This window comes from Gobio gobio (genome assembly GCF_949357685.1).
Source record: "Gobio gobio genome assembly, chromosome: 15".
NCBI lineage: Eukaryota > Metazoa > Chordata > Actinopteri > Cypriniformes > Gobionidae > Gobio > Gobio gobio.
In genome coordinates this window covers 19,475,829-19,501,089 of record NC_137108.1, presented here as the reverse complement: position 1 = coordinate 19,501,089, position 25,261 = coordinate 19,475,829, and the positions used below count along the sequence as shown (strand labels likewise).

Below are 25,261 nucleotides of genomic sequence, written 5' to 3'. Positions count from 1 at the left end.
ATTGTTATATTGTTATGAAAAAAAAAAAAAATTGACTGGTCCATAATAAATATAGTATATTAATATTATAGTATATATAATATAATAATTAGTGCTGTCAAAATTAGCGCATAAACAAATGAAATACATTTTTTCTGTTTAACGTTTTAAAAATAATTAAAGCAATTAACAAAGCATACCTTTTTCTATCATCCTTTGGCTACCGTTAGAGTATATGATCACGCTCTTATTCATGCAATGTTTTTAAACCATTTAAGCGCGACAAGACAAAACAGAACGCACACCAGAATCAAGTTCTCTTTCGCATTTGAACAAACAATAACACAGAATTATGGCAAAATGCCTGTTTTGTTGAGTATTCTCATAAGAGCAGTCTTAAATGAGTTAAATAACGTCTTAAATTAACTTAAAGAGTTGTGAGAATGCAAAATGAGATGCGCATGACAGCGCATCATATCCGTGTCATGTTTGGCAGCGACAGATCTTAAAGTAACAGCAGCCTAATAAACCAATTGCTTAGATGTCTGTCATTAGTTATTCAAAGAACAAAGGTAATAGAGAGAATTTTAGCTTTGATAAGGATTAATCTATATTTAATTATCATTTATGCAGTTAAGAAAGGTGTTTGATAACTTTTTTTCAATTTCTGTTTATGTCTAACAGGTAGGAAGGCCACAAGTAAATATGACATTTATGGGGTTTTATGAAGATTGTTTTAAGTTCACTTAAATAAAAAATAAAAAAAATGTTAAAGCATAATAAATGTTGAAATTAATAGCTTTCAATTATACTTTAATGTTGAATGTCTTTCATTAATGTAAAAAAAAATCTATTTCATAGAGACATCAGTAGCAGTATTAGTATCAGTGATACTGGCCTTCATTCATAAAAAGATGCCATTAAAACAAATATAATGTCTTTAAGTTGCTTCTACATTAATTTGAAAGTAAATGATCACATTATAACATATATTAAAACCTATTAAATGATTGACAGCACTAAATAGAATAGAGATTTTCTATTTCTATTCTTTTCTTTTTGAGATTCATCCGTTTGGTTCTGTGTGACGTGAAGCCATGATTTCTCTTGTTACAGAAACAAGACTCCGGTGATCTTTCCCGCCCCCTTGTCCATCAGGCATCCAATGAGAGCAGAGCTTCCATTACAGAGTCTCTATCAGAGTTCTTTGATGCACAGGAAGTGCTGCTGTCAGCTAGTTCGTCTGAAAATGAGGTAAGGTAAAGTCCCCTCTTTTCACCTGTCCCACAAATGTGCTACTATAAGTGTCATCACAGTTAAGCACTATGACCGAAATGAGTCATACACTGAAAGTTTTGCTATAGAAAGATATAGTATAGTTTCAGTTTTTTTAAATAGCTTGACAGACTGATACATTTTGCCTGGCTTTACCAAATCATCAAATATTTTATTTACTCCACACCCTCAAGAGACCAGCTGCCTCTGCTCTCCCCTTCACCTCAGGCAGACATTGAACTAAAAACCCTATTAGGAGACAGAGGAAGGGGCTAATTATATTAAACATGTAAGAAGTGCTACGGATGACATTCCACAGCTAAAAGAACCAGCCTGCCTACCATCCCTGCTTTCTCTCTAACTTAATTTCTGCCTCTCTGCCTCACACTGAGGCTGACCTGCTCAAGCGTCTCCTGTAGCAGAAGTAATATGAAAATTGAGATAATTGCTCCTCTCTAAAAATACCTCATGCAGAATTTGGCTTCTGTGACAATTAGAACCCCGAAAAATGTCCTTCATCTACTTCATTGGTGTGATGGACATACAAACACACTAAAGGCTGCTTTATGTTCATCGTTATGATAATGTGGTTTATTAGAGGGTGGAGAGATATCCATATGTTAATGTTTTTCAGTTGCTAGATGGTCAGTAAAAGACAGGCTTTGATACATTTATACTGTCAGAGAGCCAAACACCTGTAATGATGATTTGTGTTTTCCTGCTAGCCTTCGGAAGACGACTCATATATCAGTGACATCAGTGACAACGTGTCCATGGATAACTTCTGCAACGAGGCAGAGAATGAGAGACTCAATACAGGTGGGTAATGGTCCCTCTAAGCTGCATGCTTATGATGTCTCGCACCCACGCATAAATAAAATGCCATGCAGAAGGGAGATGCAAAATGTGTGGGGAAAGCCATTTGATTATATTCTAGTGAATGAGAAATAATTGCAGTGGTCAACCGCTATAGAGTTATTAAAGCTGCCGAGTTAGAACCGCCGGTGAATACGGTTTACTGGTTTCATAGAAAGAATGAACAGTCACTGTTGGAATACTTCAATGTAAAAATTGATGCAAAAACATGACAAAAAAGTCATCATGTTTTAAAGAAGATTGCTGATAAAGTGCTGGAAATCATGAATCATGATCTATTTACAATTACACACCCACTACAGGTGTAGCATGCAAACCATGGGCGTCACTAGGCCCTTTTTAGGGGGAAAAAATGTGTGATTAACCTTTCAAACATATGAAACTGGTGGGGGGCTTCGGCTTCGTCACGTCTTTTAATCAGCGTGTTCGAACAGAGCGCACGTCAGAAGCAGAGGTGTGTGCGCTGAGCCTCATTGGTCTGTCACCGCTCATCAATGTTAAAATATTTGAGAAAACCAATCAAATCAGAGTAGGCGGGCATTATGTACGCACAGATGCTGCTGAGGCTGAGCACGAATTTTAGCAGCGCGACTCGACGTCAAGTGTGAGAAATGTAGCTAAACTAAACGTTTCATATTTGACTGCTGCTTCTTTAAGTCAGAAATGTTAAACAAATTACAAAAATATTCAGCCAAATTAATAAACTTTTTTCGCCATTTTGATTTGAAATAAATAAATTTATTGTTAATAAAATTAACAAACAAGAAATATTAACAAAGCCGTTTTCTTCAGATTAGGCCTAAGATTAATAGTAGCCTAATGAATGTGTGCATATTGTAAATGAATAATTCCATTTGTAGCTCTCAGTAAATAAAAACGTACAGCTTTTTTCAGCTTGTATTGGGCATAAGATTAGTAGCTAATGAATGTGTGGTGTGAATTAATTTTAATAAATTTAGTTACCTAGCTTTCCTGTTAGCCTTTGAAAATTATTCATAAAACATATATCAGTTAAACATATGTTTACTTTTTTCACTGACAAAAATGGAAAAACTTTATCAGTCATATCTGCCCACTGACATGGTTTTCAAGCTATTGTTATTTAACTTTTTGCCGTTCAGAACATCTTAAAATGCACATATGTAGATTTTCTCGAGGGGCCATGCCCCCGAAACGAAATAATAAACAGCCAATATCCTAATATGCATACTAATAAGCTACTAGCTAATAATGAGAATTGGACCCTAAACTAAAGTCTTAACAATTTTTTTTTCACACCCTCACTGGGGGCTGAGCCCCCCTAAAATGAATCGCCCCTGATGCAAACTCAAAATACCTTAGTTAAGTACCTCAGTTAAAATATTTTTTTGTGTGTTTCAGAGATGTTTAGAGGACTATAAAATGTTTATCAAATAGAGATGCGCGATATTGGCTACCATATCGGTATCGGCCAATATATGTTCATTTTTAATGTTATCATTATCGGCCCGATAAGAAAATGTGGCCGATATATTAAAGCCGATAAATAATGGATGAGACACTTAAGATGCAAGCTATTCACCATAATGGTTTTGAATTGCTTGAAATATGACTGAAATCTCTTCAGAAAGGAAAATACATGTGCAGTGCAAGTATGTAATTTAGGCTACATAAAATTATAGTGTTAATTATAATTATTAGTTGTGTGCTTGGGTCATGGCTTTTAATGGTGAGACTTTTGTTTTTGTAAGATTTAGATTTATTTGCAAATATATATAGACTTTAGACTTTCAAATAGGCCAAAATGTTCATATCGGTGCATCCCTATTATTAAATTATTCAATAGATCTAAGTTTAAAAGCTTTAAATGCTAAATATATGGACCCATTTTATATTAGGTGGCCTTAACTTCCCTTACACCTAACCCTACCCTTAAACTTACCCATACCACCACACCTGTCCCTAACCCTACCCGTATCCCACCTCAATATCAGCAAAGGTGTTTTGCAATACAATTTGAACACAGTAAGTACATTGTACTTATTTTTTTATGTAAGTACATAGTACTTAAGGCCACTTAATATAAAGGGGGGCCAAATATATTATATTATAATATACATTATATATTATACACCCCTGATATAGACAAATTCACATAGATTCGCTAACATTCACAGAAGATTTGCAATAGATTACCATTTTATTTTTTTATAGTTTTATGCTCAGTTAATTTACTTTTACTTTTAATTTACAGTTAAAGGTGGGGTAAGTGTTATTTCAAAACTGCTTTATAAAAGTGTCTCGGGCCGTGGACCAAAACAAACTTGTAGCCAATCAGCAGTAAGGGGCATGTCTACGAATGATGGTGAGAAGAGAGTGCTCCGTGCAAGTAATTATTCAAAATACACGACACAGGACAGACATTAGCCGAGCGATGACAGAAAGAGAGAGATAGCAGTTAAAAAACACTTGTGGAAAATGTCTATGGAACAAAAGAAAGCTAGGATCAGGCAAGAAGTATCAGCTTTCCAGCGCTGGAGAGAACTCAAGGAGCGCTAAGGCCTGCAATCGGACGGCGAGGTTTCTCTATTTCTTCTCGATAGGCGAGTAACATTGGTTTTGTTTTGTTTCACAGAACTAATATATGCTAGATTTTGCTTGAATATGCTTGTGTGTCATGTTCGCTTGTTTGTCCATTTGCAATCATATCGTTGTTCACTTCAGTGATGATAAAGACCCATTAATTTCCACATCCTATAACGTTAAACCACTGTCTGTTTCAAGCATCAGCTCCCCAACTGTGTCCAAACAAGGCTCCAGACTAACTTTTTGCCTTGGTTGCACTGGTGCCCTAAATTTAGGTGCACCCAAAAATTTCCCCCGGCTGGCGTCGCCTTGAACGCCACAATTTCAAGGTCACCTTTTTATCACACTTTTATCACATACATTCATATATATTATTTAAATGAAAACATAATATATTACACAGGAATTAAAATCAAGGGAAACAATGCTTTGAACATTACTATTTTAAAACTACAGTTTAAACAAAGTAAAGTTATAACTTAATTTAAAAGATCATGAAATAATAAACAATGAAATACAACTCATAATAAATAAAAATACAGACTTTTTAATTTCCTCTGCCTGCTATATATATATATATATATATATATATATCACGCTTTGATGATTGTCATAAATATGTGGTAACTTTACTGATAGGCTATTGTAGGCTACGGTAACCTATAGTTGTTTATATTTCTTAATAAAACTGTGCCAGCTGGAACAAATGCTATAATGAAATTATGAATTATTACAGGTAGCTCACCGCAGGAATATACGTGGTCGAACGTTTTTTCAAAGAGCCAGAAAGTAACTTTGCAGCAGGCACAGCAAATTAACAATGAATAACGTTAGCATTTCAGTTAGGACAGTAGATATATCAGCAAATATCGTTCTCAAAGAGATTATTTTTGGAATATAATGTAACAATGCACAATCTGTTACAATCGCTCAGGTAAGGAGACAAGACAAGGAAGTAGAACACTTAAATGATGGTTTACTGAACGGGAAACAGACATGTAGCAATATACCTTTACATAAACGAGACCAAACACAGACTGAAGGAGACAAGAGAACTAAATAGCAGACAGTAACAAGTTAATAGACAAGACACAGCTGAACAGAACTAAACTAACGAGGGTGACCATGGAGACAGATGAGTGGCGGGAAAATGAACAAAGGAACATGTGACAAACGAAAACAGGAAGTCCATACACAAAACCTAAAGTCAAACAGACAGATACACAGATCTGTAACACAATCACAGTAGTGATGCCGTCTGGGTTAAGCATTTACTGTATCTGAGGGAAATGTTGCAGCGCGTTCTGCCAGTCTCTTCAAAGGAAGATTACAAATGGCGACGCCAAATGATTACACACAATGATTTTTGGTGGTTTGCTTGACGATGTCAGTAAGTTACAGGACTTATTTCACTTAATGTAACGTTAGACTTTTTTTAATATGCCTAAAACATACGGAGCTATTCCTAGATGTTTTGATTCTCCCGCCACCTGAGCTGACACTGACAGACGATTGTCATGACAATGAAGTAGTTTAGGGCGGCACAAGTTCAATTTCATTCTCTCTCTCTCTCACACACACACACACATGCGCTCACACACACACCTTCAGTGAAATGGACTCACAAACCGTTTCAGCAAAGACCTGCCCCATCTCTGTCTCTGATTGGTTTAGACCACGACATGATCCAACCATGAGTGTGTGAGTTCAGTGACAGTCAAAGGAGAGGCAAACGCTTCGTTTGTGGAGAGGCAGCTGAGTGCATGCAATGACGTTAGGTCCACCGGTGCGACCTAGGAATAGACATGTGCCGGTAAACGGTAATACGATATACCGCAATAATGAACATGCACAATATTGTTATCGTGGGCACTTCAAAATACCGTGAATAATTATTTATTACGAATTATTCAGATTTTTAGAATGTATTTTAAGAATACTTTACCCATCAACCGTTTAAAATGAACAACGTGTCAAAGAGGAACGTGCACTGATGTAAACAGACCGTTCATGAGCTGCGCACATGGCGGAAGGCGTGAAGACCCACTGAAGTGCACATTCACTTTCAGACAGCAGAGGGCGCTCATGGAACAGCAGAAATACAGCCGTTTCCCCAGTAACCACAATCCGGTGCTCGTCATCACATAACCTAATACTTAAAGACTTAAAGTCATTTTCAAACTTAATTTTTTTTAAAAGTTTTAAATTACATGCCCTAGATATTGTTTGAATATGTTCTGACTGTTGTTCAATCACATACTTTACAATATGGCTCCATTATTTAACATTAGTTCATTCATTAACAAACTGACAATGAAAAATACTTCTAAAGCATGTATTAATCTTAGTTAAATGTACATTTCAGCATTTAATAACACATTATTAAAATCAAAAGTTGTAACTGTATTATTTAATGGACTTGAGCTTACACTAACAGTTGCTTTTTTAAACTAACATTATCAAAGAAGAATAACTTCTGTAAAAATGTAGCTATTTGCTCTTTGTTGATGTTAATGCATTAACTGGCGAGACATTATTGTAAAGTGTTACCTATTGTTCTTTATAATTCTTTAGCACTTTAATCTGTTTCAAATATTTGTTTACTTTATACATTTTTGTGTATTGCTTTATTGTATTTAAATGTTTGGTTCTTTTGTTATAAGAAAGTTTTTAAACCTGTTATAGTATGACAACACTTTTTTTGCAACTTTTTTTAAAATATCGTGATAATACCGTATACCGTGATAAAAGCTTCAGCAATTAATCGCAACATGAAAATTTGATACCGGCACATGCCTACCTAGGAAACATTTTAGTCGCACCTTTAAAAAAATTTTGCCGCATGTGATGTGCAACCAAATTGGTCGCACTCTAGAGCCCTGCCAAAAAGTAAGAAAGTAAACTCCTAATATATGTTTGTTTCCTTTGGTTCCTCTTTTTCGTGATCGATATAACCCTCTAATCTTGTCATATTTGTAATATGTTCGCTAGTTGGACTGTCATGCTCGTGCTATCGCGTTGTTCATGAGAACTGTGTTTGTCCATTCAACCTAGAATACCATAGTAACACACATTGCTTTCACTTATTGATGGCATCGTACCCTCGGCCGGCTGGCAGCAGATTTCGCCATAGTCGTTGCCTGCGTTGCGTACGTATGTGTGGGGCGGAGCTATCAAAATAGGGGCGAGACCCTTTTTGGGGTTAGGGGTGTGTTTGTTTTGGTGATTTGAAATATCAACATCGGTTACCAGAAAGCACTTACCCCACCTTTAATATAGTTTTAACTGTACTAAAAAGACACTCTAGCATCATCATCACAAACCATCTCAGTTTTATTTTATATTTATAAAAATTTATAAAATAAAAAGTCTCAGATAGCCTAAATGCTCCACATATAGTAACTTCTGAATGAACTAGTTATTTTCAGAAGTATGAGTAGGAATCACATAAGTTACATCAAGGGTCAAATATAATAGATGTTGCAACGGCAGGATGTAACCACTTTTTGTGTATATGCTGTACTGGTCTGGTACTGTATAAGGGACGTTTTTGCTTAGAAGACTTTGCGTTCATAACCAAATTGTCCACCCAATAGAAGGTTTTGCTTAACAATAAAAAAAAAAAAGTGATACACATTGATATTTTGATATCATTCCATTGTTATACATGAAATACATACTGCATTTCATACATTTGAAAGGTGTTTTATATTTGTATGGGGGATTTGGTATGTTTAGAAAAAGCACTGACAAGCAATTGTAACATGCCAGAATAGAAACTTCCAGAGACACAATTGCTGGAGATCTTAGATGCATTTCCTGAACCGCAAATGTTTTTTTCTTTTTAAGGTTGTGTAGAGAACGGTGGTTCTCAAGAACAGCGGCGGTCATGTCTTCCCTCCCCCAGTCCCAATACCAGCAACATCAGCCTGTGGAACATACTGAAGAACAACATCGGGAAGGACCTGTCTAAAGTAGCCATGCCTGTTCAACTCAACGAGCCGCTCAACACACTGCAGAGACTGTGTGAGGAACTAGAGTACAGCGAACTGCTGGACAAGGCTGCACACACACAGGACCCGTTTGAGCGCATGGTAGGCAGAGGTCACATGCATAATTGCACAAACATATTTGCATATGAAAAGTATTTGGATTTTTAAATCATGCAAAAACTTAAGCCTGCGTTAATATATGTATATATATATATATATATATATATATATATTTTTTTTTTTTTTTTTTAAATCACAATCATTTTGCACAGTAAAATAAAAAGAGATGTTGCCATCCAAATGCTTTCTGGTGCAAATGTGAATTTTCTGGAGATATTCTGACTGTCATTTGTTTATGCAAATTGTTCTGGTTTTGCTTTATGTTTACATTTGCATATCCTTACAAAGATAATGTAACAAAACGTCACTGAGGAAGAGATGAGAGCTCAAAGTTTGTGTAATAAAGCATAATACAAGCATAAAAAACTACTGTCAAAAATGGCCAAAAAAGAAACTCAAAAGCTATAAATTGTCAAATGTAAATGAAGAGCCTTAAAAATAATACTGTAATGTTCAATTTAATAACAATCCATATTATGTTGCAAATAATATATATATAAAAAAAACATAAAATATATATATTATAAAATGAAATATGTATTGTAATGTATATATATATATCAGGCATAACATTATGACCAGGTGAAGTGAATAACACTGATTATCTCTTCATCATGGCACCTGTTAGTGGGTGGGATATATTAGGCAGCAAGTGAACATTTTGTCCTCAAAGTTGATGTGTTAGAACCAGCAAAAATGGCCAAGCGTAAGGATTTGAGCGAGTTTGACAAGGCCCAAACTGTGTTGGCTAGACTGGCCCAGAGCATCACCAAAACTGCAGCTCTTGTGGGGTGTTCCCAGTCTGCAGTGGTCAGTATCTATCAAAAGTGGTCCAAGGAAGGAAGAGTGGTGAACAGGCAACAGGGTCATGGGCGACCAAGGCTCATTGGTGCATGTGCGGAGCGAAGGTTGGCATGTGTGGTCCAATCAAACAGACAAGCTGCAGGCTGCATGGCCGCAAACCAGTCAGGGTGCCCATGCTGACCCCTGTCTACTGCCGAAAGCACCAACTGGACCACAGAGCAATGGAAGAAGGTGGCCTGGTCGGATGAATCATGTTTTCTTTTACATCACGTGGATGGCCGGGTGCATGTGCGTTGCTTACCTGGGGCTACACATGGCACCAGGATGCACTATGGGAAGAAGGCAAGCCGGCGGAGACAGTGTGATCCTTTGGGCAATGTTCTGCTGGGAAACCTTGGGTCCTGCCATCCATGTGGATGTTACTTTGACACACCCACCTACCTAAGCATTGTTGCAGACCATGTACACCCTTTCATGGAAACGGTATTTCCTGCTGTGACCTCTTTCAGCAGGATAATGCGCCCTGCCACAAAGAAAAAATGTTTCAGGAATGGTTTGAGGAGCACAACGAGTTTGAGTTGTTGACTTGGCCTTCAAATTCCCCAGATCTCAATCCAATCAAGCATCTGTGGGATGTGCTGAACAAACAAGTCCGATCCATGGAGGCCCCACCTCGTTACTTACAGGACTTAAAATATCTGCTGCTAACATCTTGGTGCCAGATACCACCTTCAGGGCTCTAGTGGAATCCATGCCTCGACAGGTCAGGGCTGTTTTGGCAGCAAAAGGGGGACCAACACAATATTATTGGTCATAATGTTATGTTTGATCGGTGTATGTATATATATATACTTCTGTAGTATGACTTATGATGTCACAGTGCATCATTTATTAGCTTGATGTGATTGTTTAGGAGTTGAGTGATTCTTTTGAAAGCCTGTCTGATCCAGGCTCATCATCACAGGATCCACTATTACTCAACATGAGAGCATGATTATTGTTCAGAAATCATTCTCCCTGCTTGGAAATGTGCTTTAGTCAGCTGCACTCTACTGTATCTAATGACACTCCGAGAACCCATCATTGCTCTGTCTTAGTCTCTGGAGAAAGACAGTAATCCTTTTTCTTGGTTTAAATAATAGCTTTAGCTTTCAAATTTACAATGCACCAATGTCTAGGGAGCTTAGTGTCTTATAGCTTTTCAGTATGCTTACTGATGTAGTTTAATCACAAGAGACAAAAGAAGTCGATATGAAATCAATATTGATCTGTTTACTTTCTTAATGCACATTTTTCATCTAGTTGTGCATGATTCATTATTGCACATTATTTAATTGGGGGGAAAAAATAGCCTTCAGTCAAAAATAAATTACTTTGCCTCTGAAATGACTTTCATTTTTGGCTGATGTCTCATAGGCCACATTTTCCCTCAAGTAATTTCTGGTACTGAATGGAAATGAAGGTGTACTAGATCTCCTTATCAACGTAATGTAATGCCAGTTAACATTAATATAACAAAGGTTACAGCAATAAAACAAAGACTTAGAAATGCTCTTGAGAGGGTAAACTTGACTTTCAGCTTTCACATCCCTGTCAAAAAACCTCCTGGGTGCTGGCGCTGTTTCAGAAGAGGACTCGTCCTCCACAATGAAATGCAAAGTCACATTCAGGGCAAAAAAAACCCACACTCTTCACGATCCAATCAATTTCCAATGCATAAAAACAAGTCCGGGTCGTGAATACCATTTCACATGCCGAACTCATCCAAAATGAAGTTTCAATGAAGTCTTAATAAAGAATGTGATGAAATGGGCAACATACATCAGTGCATAACTAACCAAGTGTGCACTGTTCTGTTTGTAGGTGTACATCGCTACATTTGCCGTGTCTGGCTATGCTTCCAGTTACTACAGAGCAGGAGGAAAACCCTTTAATCCAGTGTTGGGCGAAACCTATGAGTGTGATCGTCCAGACAAAGGCTTTCGCTTTGTTGGCGAGCAGGTAGGATGCTCTCTGTAAACTGTGTTTTTGTGAGCAGGTATGTGAATGTAGCTATGCTTCCATCCACTTATTTTTATGCAGATTTTGTGTTATCTACAATGGAAACACTTGACTTAACATGATGTGACTGCAAACTGGGGGCCAATTTCATTGCACAGAATCTCAAATGTTGCTTTAGTGATTATGAAATGCCTGAGCCAAAGTCTGTCATCAACATGTTCGGGTATAATAACCTTTCAAAACTATCTCACACAAATTGCAAACACCAGGCATCCGCCTCTGAACGCAAGATAACATAACAGTGTTTATTGCGTTTCATCTTCACGCTCTGAGGCGCAAGTATTTTATGAAAAAAGAGCCACAGTGGCATCCCCAATTGCAGCAGCTTCCATTTTTATTACAGATATTGGTTTCACTTTATTTTACATTTATGCATTTGGCAGACGCTTTTATCCAAAGCGACTTAAATTGCATTCAAGGTACACATTTTACATTTTGTCAGTTCTTGCTTTCCCTGGGAATCGAACCCATGACCTTGGCGTTGCTAGCGCCGTGCTCTACTGTTTGAGCTACAGGAAAGACATTTTGATGGTCCCTTTATCACAAATGTTATTGACTATAAGTAACATTGCACCTACATGTCTACTAACTCTCATTAGAGTATTAGTAGATTATTAGGAGACTGGTTAGGGTTAGAATAAGTTGACATGTATTTGCAAATTTACTTACAGTATAGTCAGTAGAATGTCTGTTGGAGAGCATCACAATAAATAGTTGGCAGATATTAAGCAGAAAGTCTGCTACTCTAATGAGAGTTATTTGACATGTAGTTGCAAAGTTACTTATAGTCAACAGAATGTTCAAAAGGGACCATCAAAATATGCAGATTATGCAGATATTTTTGCTAATTTCTCAGGAACACATGGGATGGAAACTGCTTTATTCACAAATGCAATATTACAATTTTGCGCGCAAGTTAAATTCGCATCTTTGGATGGAAACAGCTTGTGTGCGTGTGCGGATCTCAAAGCTGCTCTGTTTTCTTCCTCCAGGTCAGCCATCACCCCCCCATATCAGCATGTCATGCTGACTCTAAAAACTTCATATTTTGGCAAGGTAACACCATAGTAATAATGCAGGCTTTTTGTGTCAGTACCAATAAGCTGATGTCTCCAGATGTGAAGCTGATTGTGTTATGACTGATTTCAGACGTAAGGTGGAGGAATAAGTTCTGGGGAAAGTCCATGGAGATTGTACCTGTAGGAACTACTCATGTGGTTCTCCCTGGGTGAGTTCTTCTGTGTATTTATTATTCACATGCTATCCAATCTGCTGTTTTTGGGCGTCCTGAATAAAAAGTGTGATTTCTAGACTGAAAAAGTCATGTAAATTAATAAAACTGTAAAAGTTGTGTGAATTAATAAACTGAATGAAAATTAATATACATTTTTCTAGTTTTGCCAAACTCTACATTATTTTGTCACATAGAAATTTAAAAAAAATATATGTTTAAAAATTCTTAAATCCTTAAAAAATGCTTATGCTCATCTAAAATTTGTTCTAAAATAATAGCCAAGTCCACTCCACAACTATACAGTGGGGATAGCCAAGATATTTTCATATGTGGCCAGGCAGGGTCCAGCAACCAGTCTGGGGTGGCAAAGAAATCTTAATTATTTCTACATCAAAATGAGTTTGACTATAAAGTATTTTAGTGCCTACAACACAACTGAATACACTTAACTTGTACTTAATTGTAATTGAGAGAATTTTTATGTTATTCCTTACCTCCAGGCATATTAATAGAAAAGAAGCTCACACTATAGCTAAAGTTCAACTTGCTCAGCCAGAGTGGTTCTGGTTCTCAAAACTCCCAATAGCTTGTTCTTCATCTTTGCATCATCATGAATGAGACATGCAGATGACTACATAGTTCAAAGATTAGTCAACCTTCGTTGAATTTTATATAATAGATGAACTCTTCAACAATTCGGAGTTTTCAAAAGCCAGCTTGTTTCAAAAATAATTTTTAACATTCTATTAGTTGCCAAAATAAATGAATTGCAACAGTTCCATTGCCTATACCTAAATTTAACTCGGTACAAAAGAAAAATTGTGTTCTCTTTTGAATCCCCATGTGCTAAAATTGTGAATATGACCAGGCAGAGGCCGGCAGCCCACAAATGCCAGAATGTAGACTTTTTTATTTTATGCATTTAAATGTCAGCCTGGTCTCATTGCGAAAATGTACCTCTGGCAACGTTTTTGCAAACCCCAAAATACGTACCAATATGTACATATCACTGCAGTTTCAAAGTGATATGTCCACTGGGTGCCGCCAAAAGCTTCGTTTTTTTCCCGGAACAGATGAGCGTCAATCTGACGTTTTGTGACATTGTTTTTTTAACGTACACCTACACTAAACCCTAAACCCTAAACCTAACCGATAGTGTTAACAAAAGCAAATGTGACAAAAATAAAATAGTAACCAGGTCTTGTTAACTTGTGTGAACTCATCTTTGAGCTCTTTTATCATGACTTGTCTTTCACGGGATTCGTACCTGAGCTTTCATTATTACAAGTACAAATCTGTACCAGCTGAGCTACTGAGCAAACTTATTATATAAAAAAAGCTGAGCATATGGAGCAGATTAAGTGACGCAAACTCCAAAATGTATTCATTTACATGGAAAAAAAAAAAACGATAAAAAGTGCTTGCTGTTTTACTGCCTCTAGTGTTCATTTCACTTTGAAACTGCAGAGATATGTACTTATTGGTACGTATTTTGGCGGTTTGCAAAAACGTTGCCAGAGGTACATTTTCACAATGAGACCAGGTTGCTAAATGTAATTAAACATTTTCTAATTTGTATTGTACTTTACCAAATAACACAAGATTGGTGCCTATTTGCTAGTACAATGCACAGTGTTTGCATTTGCATTAAATTGTAGATTTTTTTTACTCCATAAATTTGAGAGACATGTTCTTAAATGTGACGCATATATTATAAATACATATTTGTATGCGCCGTTTTGATGCTGCTTTAATCGTCTCCATATGTAATCATGTTGTAATAACTCTTTCACAATCTCGTTTATCTACTGTTTGCCGTTCACTGTTGATCTACTCAAGCGCCCTCTGCACCTGTACATTTTCCCGCTCTCTTGACTTGCGCCTGGCGCAGAGGTGAAGTTGGAGTGTGCGCCTACAAAGTCTCCCGTTTGTTGTGGTCGTGAACAGACGGTTTTACGTCTAAAACACAATTCTTGTCAAGAAAAAAAAAGAGAATCCGCAATTGTGAATGAGGTGGCTAAAGGGGTGGCCAAGCTTAGGTCCCCTAGCTATACTCCTGCAACTATAACTATAACAACACAGAGAAACAATATAGCTGGAATCACTTTCAGAACAATTTCACCCACTGGTATGGACACTAATATAGTTCTCGTTCTTGGTGTGAATGGGCTTTGGAACTTTGGATTAGACCATAGAGGTGAGAACAGATTGTAGTCTGGCTAATTGGTGTCTTCAATGATGGCACTGTCCAAATTATAGCAGCAGCTGTGGTTGATGTTGTCAGTGTCTTTATTCTCCCTAAGCAATGGAGCTGTTATCTTTCCTGGAAACTGCAGACTGGGGCAGCGAGGTGTTGAAGTTGTCAGTGACAACATCAGCCAGTTACTCAGCAGCACACATTGTAATGACATATGATGACGGACTGTTTGTGATGAGTGGGTTGCGTTGCTTTCACTGTTCTACAGGTTTTCCAGATCCTCTGATTTTATGACTGGAGCTCAGTGTCGCCCGCCCAATTTAGCTCATAATGTAAAAGTTAGAAATGGTAGTGAAACGTTATAGTTTTGGTGATTTACTTTTGTATTGTTTTGAAAATGTGTCTCCCGCTAGTACTTAAAGCCATATAAAGTTGATATATTGCACAGCTCTCTGGAATACTTCATTCTGATTGGTTGCTCATTGCATTCTGTGTTCTAATATTTTTGAGTAATGATTTCTAAACTGTAAAATTGACATTTGTTGTTGCATGGATCTGATTTCTTAAATAGATAGATAGTGCAAGTTTCATGTCTCTCGTATCACCTCAAGGTCTCTTCTCACAAAATCAAATGAATTCATTCAAAATCAATATTTTATTAATATTTATTTATTTAGAAGTAGCCATATAATAAGAGTTAGCAGTCATCATGATTAATTAATATTAATTAATAATTCCCTTACATAAGGAATAGTGTACATTACTCTATTCCTTATGTAAGGGAATTATTAATTAATTTACAAGGAGTCGCTTACTTTATAGCCGAACTAAAGAAACATTGTCGAGTCGTTGACTGAAACTTTGTGGCAAAAACTTAACTAGAAAGCGAGACTCTCAGCGGAAAAGGAAAGGAACTAAGTAAAAAAAGACAAGAAAAATAAGTGAGATTAGAGTAGCGGCTTGTCGTAGTCTTAACCCATTTTACAGTTCTCCCAAATCTGGTCTGATATCATCTAAAGTTTTGTTCGTGTCCTAAGTTTTTAAACTCAGATGCTTGTCCAACCCAAGTTCTGACCAATTAGATATCATCTTTAGTTCAGGGTGTGACTGTTTCTAGCCTACACATGACATTACACCCCCCTCCCGGCGTAACAGTCCAACTGAGGGGGAGGGTGGGAGTTCTGGAGGAGGAAGTGGAGCACTGGTACGACAGGAAACTGGTAAAGGTGACGGTGGGAAAAACCAAGGCAGCAATGACAGTGGGAGGAGCAGATCCAGAAGCAGAAGTAGCAAGGCAGAAACCCAGAGGACAGCCAGGACGATGTCCCACGGTGGAGTCGAGGGAGGGAGAAGCCATGGTGGAGACTTGGCTGATGACACCAGAGGGACAACTGATGGAGACTAGGCTGCTGGAAGTGGAGCCCTAGGCGCAGACGGAGAGCAGATGGGACTGGGCAACACCGATGGTCCTGGGGGCGAGGCAGAGTTGCAGCGACGAGTGTCCAAGGTTTAGCTAGGGTGCCTGAGCACTGAGGTAGAGCCGGAGGGAAGCAGAGGGGTCGGGGTCTTCCTCCTTTCCCTCAAACTCCACTAGCTGTCCCACGATGACACATGCTGTTGCCGGCTCACACACCTGGTCAGACTCACAGTGGGGCTCAGGCTCCGGGGCGATGGTGCGCTCTGTCCTCATTTCAGGCTCTGGCTTGTGCTTTGTGACAGAATCACGCACTCCATCTGCTGTGGGCTCGGGCTTCATGTACATGGGAGTGATGACTGTCTGGTATCTGGGCTCAGAGTGGGGCTGGAATCTTCCATTGGGCAGATAGTGTTGGCCGCTTTCATATAGGCGTCCTTTCATTTCTGCGTTCAGACTTGTTAGGTAAAAACTGCACATGGAGCGGTTAGGACATTTCATAAATCACACCAGATGTCGACATTTTTAAGGTGTGGAACTCAAAGGACTGCTGCTCCTGGTCCATACAGAGCAGCTGGATAGAATGTGTATAGAATGCACACAACGAAGGAGCTAGAACAAAAACACAGTCTTTATTATAATACACAAACTAAATCCAGGAGATAGCTGTAGAATAGCAAACACAACCATGACAAGACTGGACAATGGAACACAGGAAAACAAGGGCTTAAATATGCAGGGGATGATTAACTGAAACAGAGCAGGTGTTAACTAATTAAGAACCATGGAACTCGCAAATCAGGCAGGCAAAGCGGGAACAAAACACAGAAAACGAAACCAAAACACATGCTGCTTAATAATTTTGTGGAAAATGTGATAATTCAGGATTATTTGATGGATAGAAAGTACAAAAGAAGAGCATTTATTTTAAATATAAATCTTTGTTACATTATAAATGTCTTTTACTTTCATTTTTGATCAGTTTAATGCATCCTTGCTGAATAAACGTTTTATTTATTGATTACATTTTTTCGATTTTATATTAATTAATTTTGAAAAAGAAATTCCACTGACCCCAAACTTTTCTATTGTAGTTTATATTACTGCATATATGATACAATACAAACAATTTTTGGCAAACGAGACACACAATTGATTGCTTCCATTAATGGAATTGATTCCATTAATTGCAGCAATTTTATGTTTGCTTAAAATCCACTATTTCAATATTATCCACTTCTGTTAATCGGATAACCAGGCAAATTATGGATTTACAGTAGACACACACTCACGCGTTACTCTCACCTGCAGCTTTGGGGATCATTATGAGTGGAATAAGGTGACATCATGTATACACAACATTCTGAGTGGGCAGCGCTGGATCGAGCACTATGGTGAAATCTCCATCAAAAACTACAACAGTGAGAAATGCCAGTGTAAAGTCACCTTCATCAAGGTCAGCTGCCTCTCAATCCCATCCATTCTGAAATGCTTTATTTTCTGATATTTTAAGGTTTCTTCACAATGTATTATATGGAATCTTGTTTCTGTCACTGAATAAAATAAAAAAGGTAATTGCATATTTTTAGTCTCTATTCAATTCTGACTATATTTCTCACAATTTTAAGTTTATATATTGCAATTCTGAGTTTATTTCTCGTAATTCTGAGTTTATATCTAAACATTGAAAAAAGTCAGAATTACAAGTTATCTCGCAATTAGGACTTTATAACTCGCAATTGCAAGTATACATCTCCCAATTCGGAGAAAAAAACTACAAGATATAAACGCGCAATTCTGATAGCTCATAATTCTGACTTTATGTCCTGCAATTCCAAGTTAATAACTTGTAATTCTGACCTTTTTTTTTTTTTAGATATACTGTAGCTACAAACTCAGAATTGCGAGATATAAACTCGGAACTGTGAGGGGAGAGTTATAATGGCAAGTTAATACCTCACAATTCTGACTTTTTGCAAGTTATAAAGTCAGAATTGTTATTTTTATTCCATGGCAGAAACAAGCTTCCATAGCATTGGGCCATTTGTTATTTGGGCTGCCGCAGTACATGCCCTCGTGCCTTCATCAAGGTCATCTGATTCAACCATGCCATGTTTGACAGTCTGACTTAAAAAAGGACTTAACATGTCAGTCATCTCTTTCTGGCTTTTACGAGAGCATCTAATAAAGGATCTGTGTGGCACAGTTGAGAGAACTGAACTCAGATACTGAGGTCTTCAAAGACTTCCAGCAGACTTCAAGGACAATGGGTCAGGCTTTGCTTGAGGGGTGAAGGAAACACAGAAAAGATCAATTAGGGCAAAGGAGAGCAAGATCAAACAAGAAACGGGACCGAATGAGAATGAGAGTGCAAAAGTCTGATAATTATTCATGTTTCATCCCCTATGAGATTAGTTAAGTTCACTGTCTGACTCAAGTACGACATCTGCTGGAGATCTCTTTCATCTGACCTGATTGCAGCAGCTGTTAAATGTCAGTTCTTTTTAATGCCACATTAGTGAGACCTTAATGGTGAATTGATTCTGTACTTTCACTCATTTGTTCAGTTTCAGTACACTTAACCCAGGTGGTCTCATTTAAATATGTACACACTTTTTGTTCAGAGGTGCTCTGATCAAACATGTCTATGTCCTTTGCAGGCGAAGTACTGGAACTCCACCATGAACGAGGTAGAGGGAGCCATCACAGACCACAAAGGAAAAGTCGTCCATAAGTTGTTTGGGAAATGGCACGAGGGCATGTACTGCGGCAGCCCACCCTCTGCTACCTGCATCTGGAGAATGAGTAAGAAACAACACACACGCACACACAGTCTGCCCTCTTTTTTAGATGTTCCAAAAAAGTTGTGCCTTCTGGCTGATGTATTTCACAGATGATACAGTTACTACTGTTTATTCATATTCTTAATATTTCAGAATGTATTTAAATAAAAAACTGTTTATCATCAGCTTTTATGTTTGTGTGCAGATCCCATGCCTCCTGATTATGAGCAGTACTATGGTTTCACTAAGTTTGCTATGGAGCTCAATGAGCTCGACCCTCTTACCAAACCACATCTTCCACCCACGGACACCAGACTACGACTCGACCAGAGGTAAAAACTTATGTGAAACTCCAATGAAAGGTTATATGAAAACATTTCCGTTAATTCAAGTGAAAATAAATACTAACATAACTGTTATTAAACTAAAATACTTTTGAATGGTTGGGCATGAGTTCCCAATTCATTTTACTTTTACCTTTTTATACATCATATATTACAAAACTTGAACTTGAAAATGACACTATAGTAATAACACTAGACTGTGCTTAAAAATGTACCAATGGTACCAGTTAGTGCAGTAACATTGGCAGTTCTAAAAAAAAATTATTAAAATAAAACCTAAATAAGTCAAATTAACAATGATAAAGTGAATAAAGTAAATAAAAGAGAACAATTAATTACAAATAAAATAGAAATACAACTAAATTAAATATTTAAAACTATTTTGACCATACTGAATACTATGAAACTAGAGTCAGAAAATCAAAAGTGCAGGAGATCTGTGTTATTTTAGTATTATTGAAATGCTAGTATAGTACTTATTCATATTTTGAATTATAAATATGTATACTATTGTGTATATATATATATATATATATATATATATATATATATATATATATATATATATATATATATAATATATACTTTACAACTTAATCTTATTTTATTTCAGTCAGTTGCAGTTATTTCAGATTTATTTCAACTAGCAAAAACTATTTAATGGTTTTACTAAACAATAACATCACTGCAGTAGATGATACCAATGCCAGAGGAATTTGACAATTATCAATACAGATTTCAATATCTCAGCAGAACCTGAAAGGCCAATATTGAAATTGATATACCATGAATATTAATTAAGTTATGAGTGGATTCTCATGAGGATGATCAAACTAATATTTTTGAGCTAAGTTATTGACATGTTTTAGATAGTACCGATTAGGGATGAAACGGTATGGAAATTTCACATCACGATTATAGTGACCCAAATTATCACGGTTATCAATATTATCCCGGTTTTGTGAGATGAAAGTGTTCAAAAAGAACTGATGCACACACTGAAAACATTTCGACAAGTTTTATATTTGAAAATCAACAAACAACAAATAAATCAAGCAGCTCTATGCACTTTTTTAAGATAGATTATATTCTGTGGGATTTCCTTCCTTATAATGGCCGTCGTCAATAGCAATGCATAAATAGTAATAATTTGGTGTAAATATAATCTCTAATATTGGCTCTGAGAATATTGCTTGATAATATATTTGCAGTGTTCTATCAGCTATGACACATTTAAATCTAGCATATTTTGTGTACGAGCCCGTATATCATACGCGGATTTAATTTAAATTTTTTATTTAAATTTTAAACAATGTCACTAACCGTCTGTACATTTTATTGTGGTTTATCGTGAAACCGGTAATCGTTCCATCCCTAGTACCGATATTGTAGAAAACTTTGCACTAAACTACCAGTAATTGTGACAGCCATGTTTGGAGTTATTCAGACATAAATGTGTCACATCCAGGACCATACTGAACCTTTAGGGACACCAGACGATGACATCTCTGCATACAAATGAATTTCATAGACTGTTTGTGTGCGCATGCAGGTTATTGGAGGAAGGGAACGTTGAATCTGCAGAGGTGCAGAAGCAGAGGATCGAACAACTGCAGCGAGAGAGACGCAGAGTCCTGGAGGAGAACCAACTGACACATCAACCTCGATTCTTCCAGTATGAGCGAACTATTTTTTTAAACATTTTCAGATTTAGTGTGTAATGTTGCTGTTTTTGAGCATGAAAAAGGTCTGCAAAGCTACAAAGCACAAAGTCCACTCCAAAGGGAGTTGTGCATGGCCAAAGTGTGTGGGGTCCAAATCCAAGTTGTTATAACTATTTTCTCCTTTATCACCAACAGGAAGTCCAAAGAGGACACCTGGGTGAGCAACAACACTTACTGGGACTTAAGGAAAGATCCTGGATTCACGAACCTTGACTGTCCAGTCCTCTGGTAACTCAGAGGAAGCCAACATACATCCGTGCTCACCGTTGCCTGCTCTTATCTGTTCTGGCCAACATGAAAGCTTCATGAGACAACAAACACATTTTAAAGTGAGGTAGAGACTGATAAAGCTGTGAGAGACTGATGGCCGCAGAATTACAATCTGATCGTTTCAAATCATTCCTTATTATTCATTATTTAATGTCCCAGTGGTTCAGTTGCCTTACTATGCTTACATTATGTATGGTTTCATTTATGCAAATGAATCCCTTGGAAGTATGAGAAATATGCAATCTTGGCCCAGTTCGTATTTTTGTTTTGTTGGTGTGCACAAAACGTAGCACAAGAAACCAAGAGAAAAACTGTTGGATTGTGGTCTCTTATGGCTAAATGTAGTACTGCAGATGACCGCAGCCCAAAACATTTCAAAAAAGAAAGAAAGAAAGAAAAGATGTACAGTATGTTGTCAGAACAAAACTGCTTTGTCTACCTCTTAAAATATAATTATCGAGGGATTTATTATGTTTATTAGACTATGGATATAATACATATAATGCCTTATATAAAATTATACACATATACTTTGCTAGAACTTTTATTCAACACCAATGTATCGTAACAAAGTATTGTAATTTTATGACGCCTTTTATTCTGAGACTCTTGAATGAACAAAATCTTTGAGGTTCTCAGAAATATTTATATTCATCTTAACTTATTCACGAGACTGACAGATGGCTCAACCGTACTCAACATTACCATCACAACGTGAGCCTGGCGGAGTTTTAGAGCTTCTTCCACACGGTTTGACCTGTAACCTGTGTTCATTTCACTACGCACTACGACGAAAAATGTTGGGGGACTGGGGTACTTGCGTGTTGATCGCTGCAGCGTTTCCTCTGTCCTTCAATAAAGTCTCATTTAAAAGATTGTTCTTGATGTTTTTATTTCAGATTGAAAGAGTGCAGGCATTTGCAGGGCCTTGTTTATGGAATTGGGGCAAGGAATCTGCGTAACTTAGTGAAGTTTCAGATTATGTGATCAGGTTTTTTTTATATATATAAATAAACTGCTATGAATCAGTTTGCATGCAAACATCGTCCCGGAGCTGTTTTTTGGGTAGTCCCCATTTTTTAAAATGGCTTTTATAATGGTTGAGGAAAAACCTTGACAACCCACAAAGTATTTCCTGTCATATGCAACACTGGATATTATTAGTCATTGAGTCAGGGAGATTTTTCTTCACAACTGCAGTTCATTGCAGTCTTGTGCTGTTTTGGAAAAGATAGTGGTGCTAACCCTATAACTATATTAAGAGAATCCAATTAAATAAATAATATTTTATTTTTATTTTTTTGGAGCCCAAACCTGTCCAGTAGTAAATATATTTGTTGAAGAAAGTTTAAAGTGGACTCGAATGTTTCAATGAGTAAGATAAAGATGACGTAAACCAAAACTCTGGTTTTGCCGTGTTTCAGTTAAAGGGATAGTTCACCCAAAAATGAAAATTACCCCATGATTTACTCACCCTCCAGCCATCCTAGGCGTAAATGACGTTCTTCTTTCAGACGAATACAATCAGAGTTATTAAAAAATGTCTTGGCTCTTCCAAGCATTATAATGGCAGCCGAAAATTTGAAGCCCAAAAAAGTGGCCCAGGCTCCATTATAAAAGTAATCCACATGGCTCCAGGGGGTTAATAAAGGCCTTCTGAAGCGGACCGATAGGTTTGTGTAAGAAAAATATCCATATTTAAAACTTTATATGGTAAAATATCTAGCTTCCGCCAGACCGCCTTCAGTATTCAACTTACGGAAAAAGCATAACTGGCTCGGACGTAGCGCAAGCGTTTTGAACCACGAGAGGTGTTACACTTTCTTCGTAAATTGAATACAAAATGCGGTCTGGCGGAAGCTAGATATTTTACTATATAAAGTTTTAAATATGGATATTTTTCTTACACAAAGCCATCGATTCGATTCATAAGGCCTTTATTAACCCCCTGAAGACGTATGGATTACTTTTATAACGGATGGATGCACTTTTTTGGGCTACCATTACAATGCTTGGATTAGCCAGGACATTATTTTTTTGTATATAACTCAGATTGTATTCGTCTGAAAGAAGAATGTCATATACACCTTGGATGACTTGAGGGCGAGTAAATCATGGGGTAATTTTCACTTTTGAGTGAAGTATCCCTTTAAAGATTTCTGAGGACCTCCAAAATAAACTTAAAAATAAGCTCACAAGGCTTCCTTGAAAGAGTTTTAAAAATTGATGCCTGTCTAAAGCCATATAACTTCTAGATAGAAGAATGTGCTGTGGGTAAATTAGTCAAAATAGTACTTTACTAGTTTAAAGGAGAAGTGTTACGTTTGAAAAACACTGATTTAAAATTATAGGAACCTCACTCGACTGGGAAAAAAATCGAAATTAGGAACCTCACTCACGTGGGGGAAAAAACTGCATTCAGAATTAGGAACCTCACCCAACTGTAATAAATGGTGGTGACAGTATGCTTTGAAGCCACTTTGCCACTTTTGCACTTTGCTACTGGGCTGTGATTCTCAAATGCATCATAAGTCTGACTGTTAGAAACCATTGGCACCATTGGTCTACGTATCTCTTGTGTTAACAATGCTTTTGGCAAATGCAGCCCAGGATGGCTTCGTTTGAATTCTGTGTTATGCCACAAAATTCTATAGGAAAATATCATGCAGTCAGTCTTTGTAATGAAACTCCACAGAAAGAGAGTCCTGCAGCAAGACAGTCACCCTAAACACACTAGTAGATTGACCATAGATTTAATGTTTAAAGCAGAAGTAATATGGGACCCACTTTATATTAGGTGGCCTTAACTACTATGTACTAACATTTTAATTAATCATTTGATACAATGCACTTATTGTGTACATACATGTTTGTACATTGTGCTTACATTTAAAAAAAATACTTGCATGTAATTACATCTGTAATTAATTTCTGTAGTTACAGTTATAATTACACAGTTGTCACTTCCCTTACACCTAACCCTACCCTTAAACTTACCCATACCACCACACCAGTCCCTAACTTTACCTGTATCCCACCTCAATATCAGCAAAAGTGTTTTGCAATACAATTTGAACACCGTAAGTACATTGTAGTTAAGGCCACCTAATATAAAGTGGGGCCGTAATATGTTTTGGAATGGTCATGTCAAAGTCCTGGCCTAATAGAAATGTTGTTGAAGGATTTGAAGAAAGCAGTTTGAGGCCAACAGGCAAAAATTGGGCAAGATCCAAGTGTTATTTTATTGCCATTATTGCTGCTTCAAAGGATGAAAATACAAAATCACCCTCAAGTTCCAACCCTGTATGAATTCCTTTCTTCTGCAAAAGAAGAAACCTTCTCTTACATAACCATGTTTCATTGACATTATCTCATTCCTCCAGGCTGCCCCACCCTACTATGAGCCACACCAGATACTCGAAGCTTTCCTCTTTTTTACATAGTAACAAGGTAATGAAAATGGATATGGATCTATTTTTAATGGTTTTTGATTCACAGAAAGACAAGGTAGGCCACTTGTATTAACAGCCTGCTATAGGGTATGATGGATTAAATTACATACAATTATTATTACATTAAATCCACTCCAAATTTAAAAAAAAATTTAGTTTCATACTCTCTGT

At 37.0% G+C, this 25,261-nt stretch overlaps 2 protein-coding genes across 4 annotated transcripts in view; both read left to right on the top strand.

The window, feature by feature from the left end:
• The window catches only part of osbpl3b (oxysterol binding protein-like 3b), a 98,234-nt gene extending 75,719 nt beyond the window's left edge, over nucleotides 1–22,515 (top strand). For all 3 annotated transcript variants that reach the window (XM_079836711.1, XM_079836712.1, XM_079836710.1), the window contains 11 exons: nucleotides 1,096–1,233; nucleotides 1,980–2,073; nucleotides 8,545–8,789; nucleotides 11,475–11,612; nucleotides 12,665–12,728; nucleotides 12,822–12,900; nucleotides 17,829–17,973; nucleotides 19,178–19,322; nucleotides 19,506–19,632; nucleotides 21,197–21,319; nucleotides 21,504–22,515. In XM_079836711.1, the coding sequence (XP_079692837.1) occupies nucleotides 1,096–1,233; nucleotides 1,980–2,073; nucleotides 8,545–8,789; nucleotides 11,475–11,612; nucleotides 12,665–12,728; nucleotides 12,822–12,900; nucleotides 17,829–17,973; nucleotides 19,178–19,322; nucleotides 19,506–19,632; nucleotides 21,197–21,319; nucleotides 21,504–21,600 (1,395 nt within the window). In that variant the 3' untranslated portion in view covers nucleotides 21,601–22,515. The remainder of the gene's footprint in view (nucleotides 1–1,095; nucleotides 1,234–1,979; nucleotides 2,074–8,544; nucleotides 8,790–11,474; nucleotides 11,613–12,664; nucleotides 12,729–12,821; nucleotides 12,901–17,828; nucleotides 17,974–19,177; nucleotides 19,323–19,505; nucleotides 19,633–21,196; nucleotides 21,320–21,503) is intronic.
• Nucleotides 1–25,261, top strand: part of gtf3c6 (general transcription factor IIIC, polypeptide 6, alpha) — a 1,355,101-nt gene that overhangs the window by 856,705 nt on the left and 473,135 nt on the right. The gene's annotated exons all lie outside the window — the stretch shown is intronic.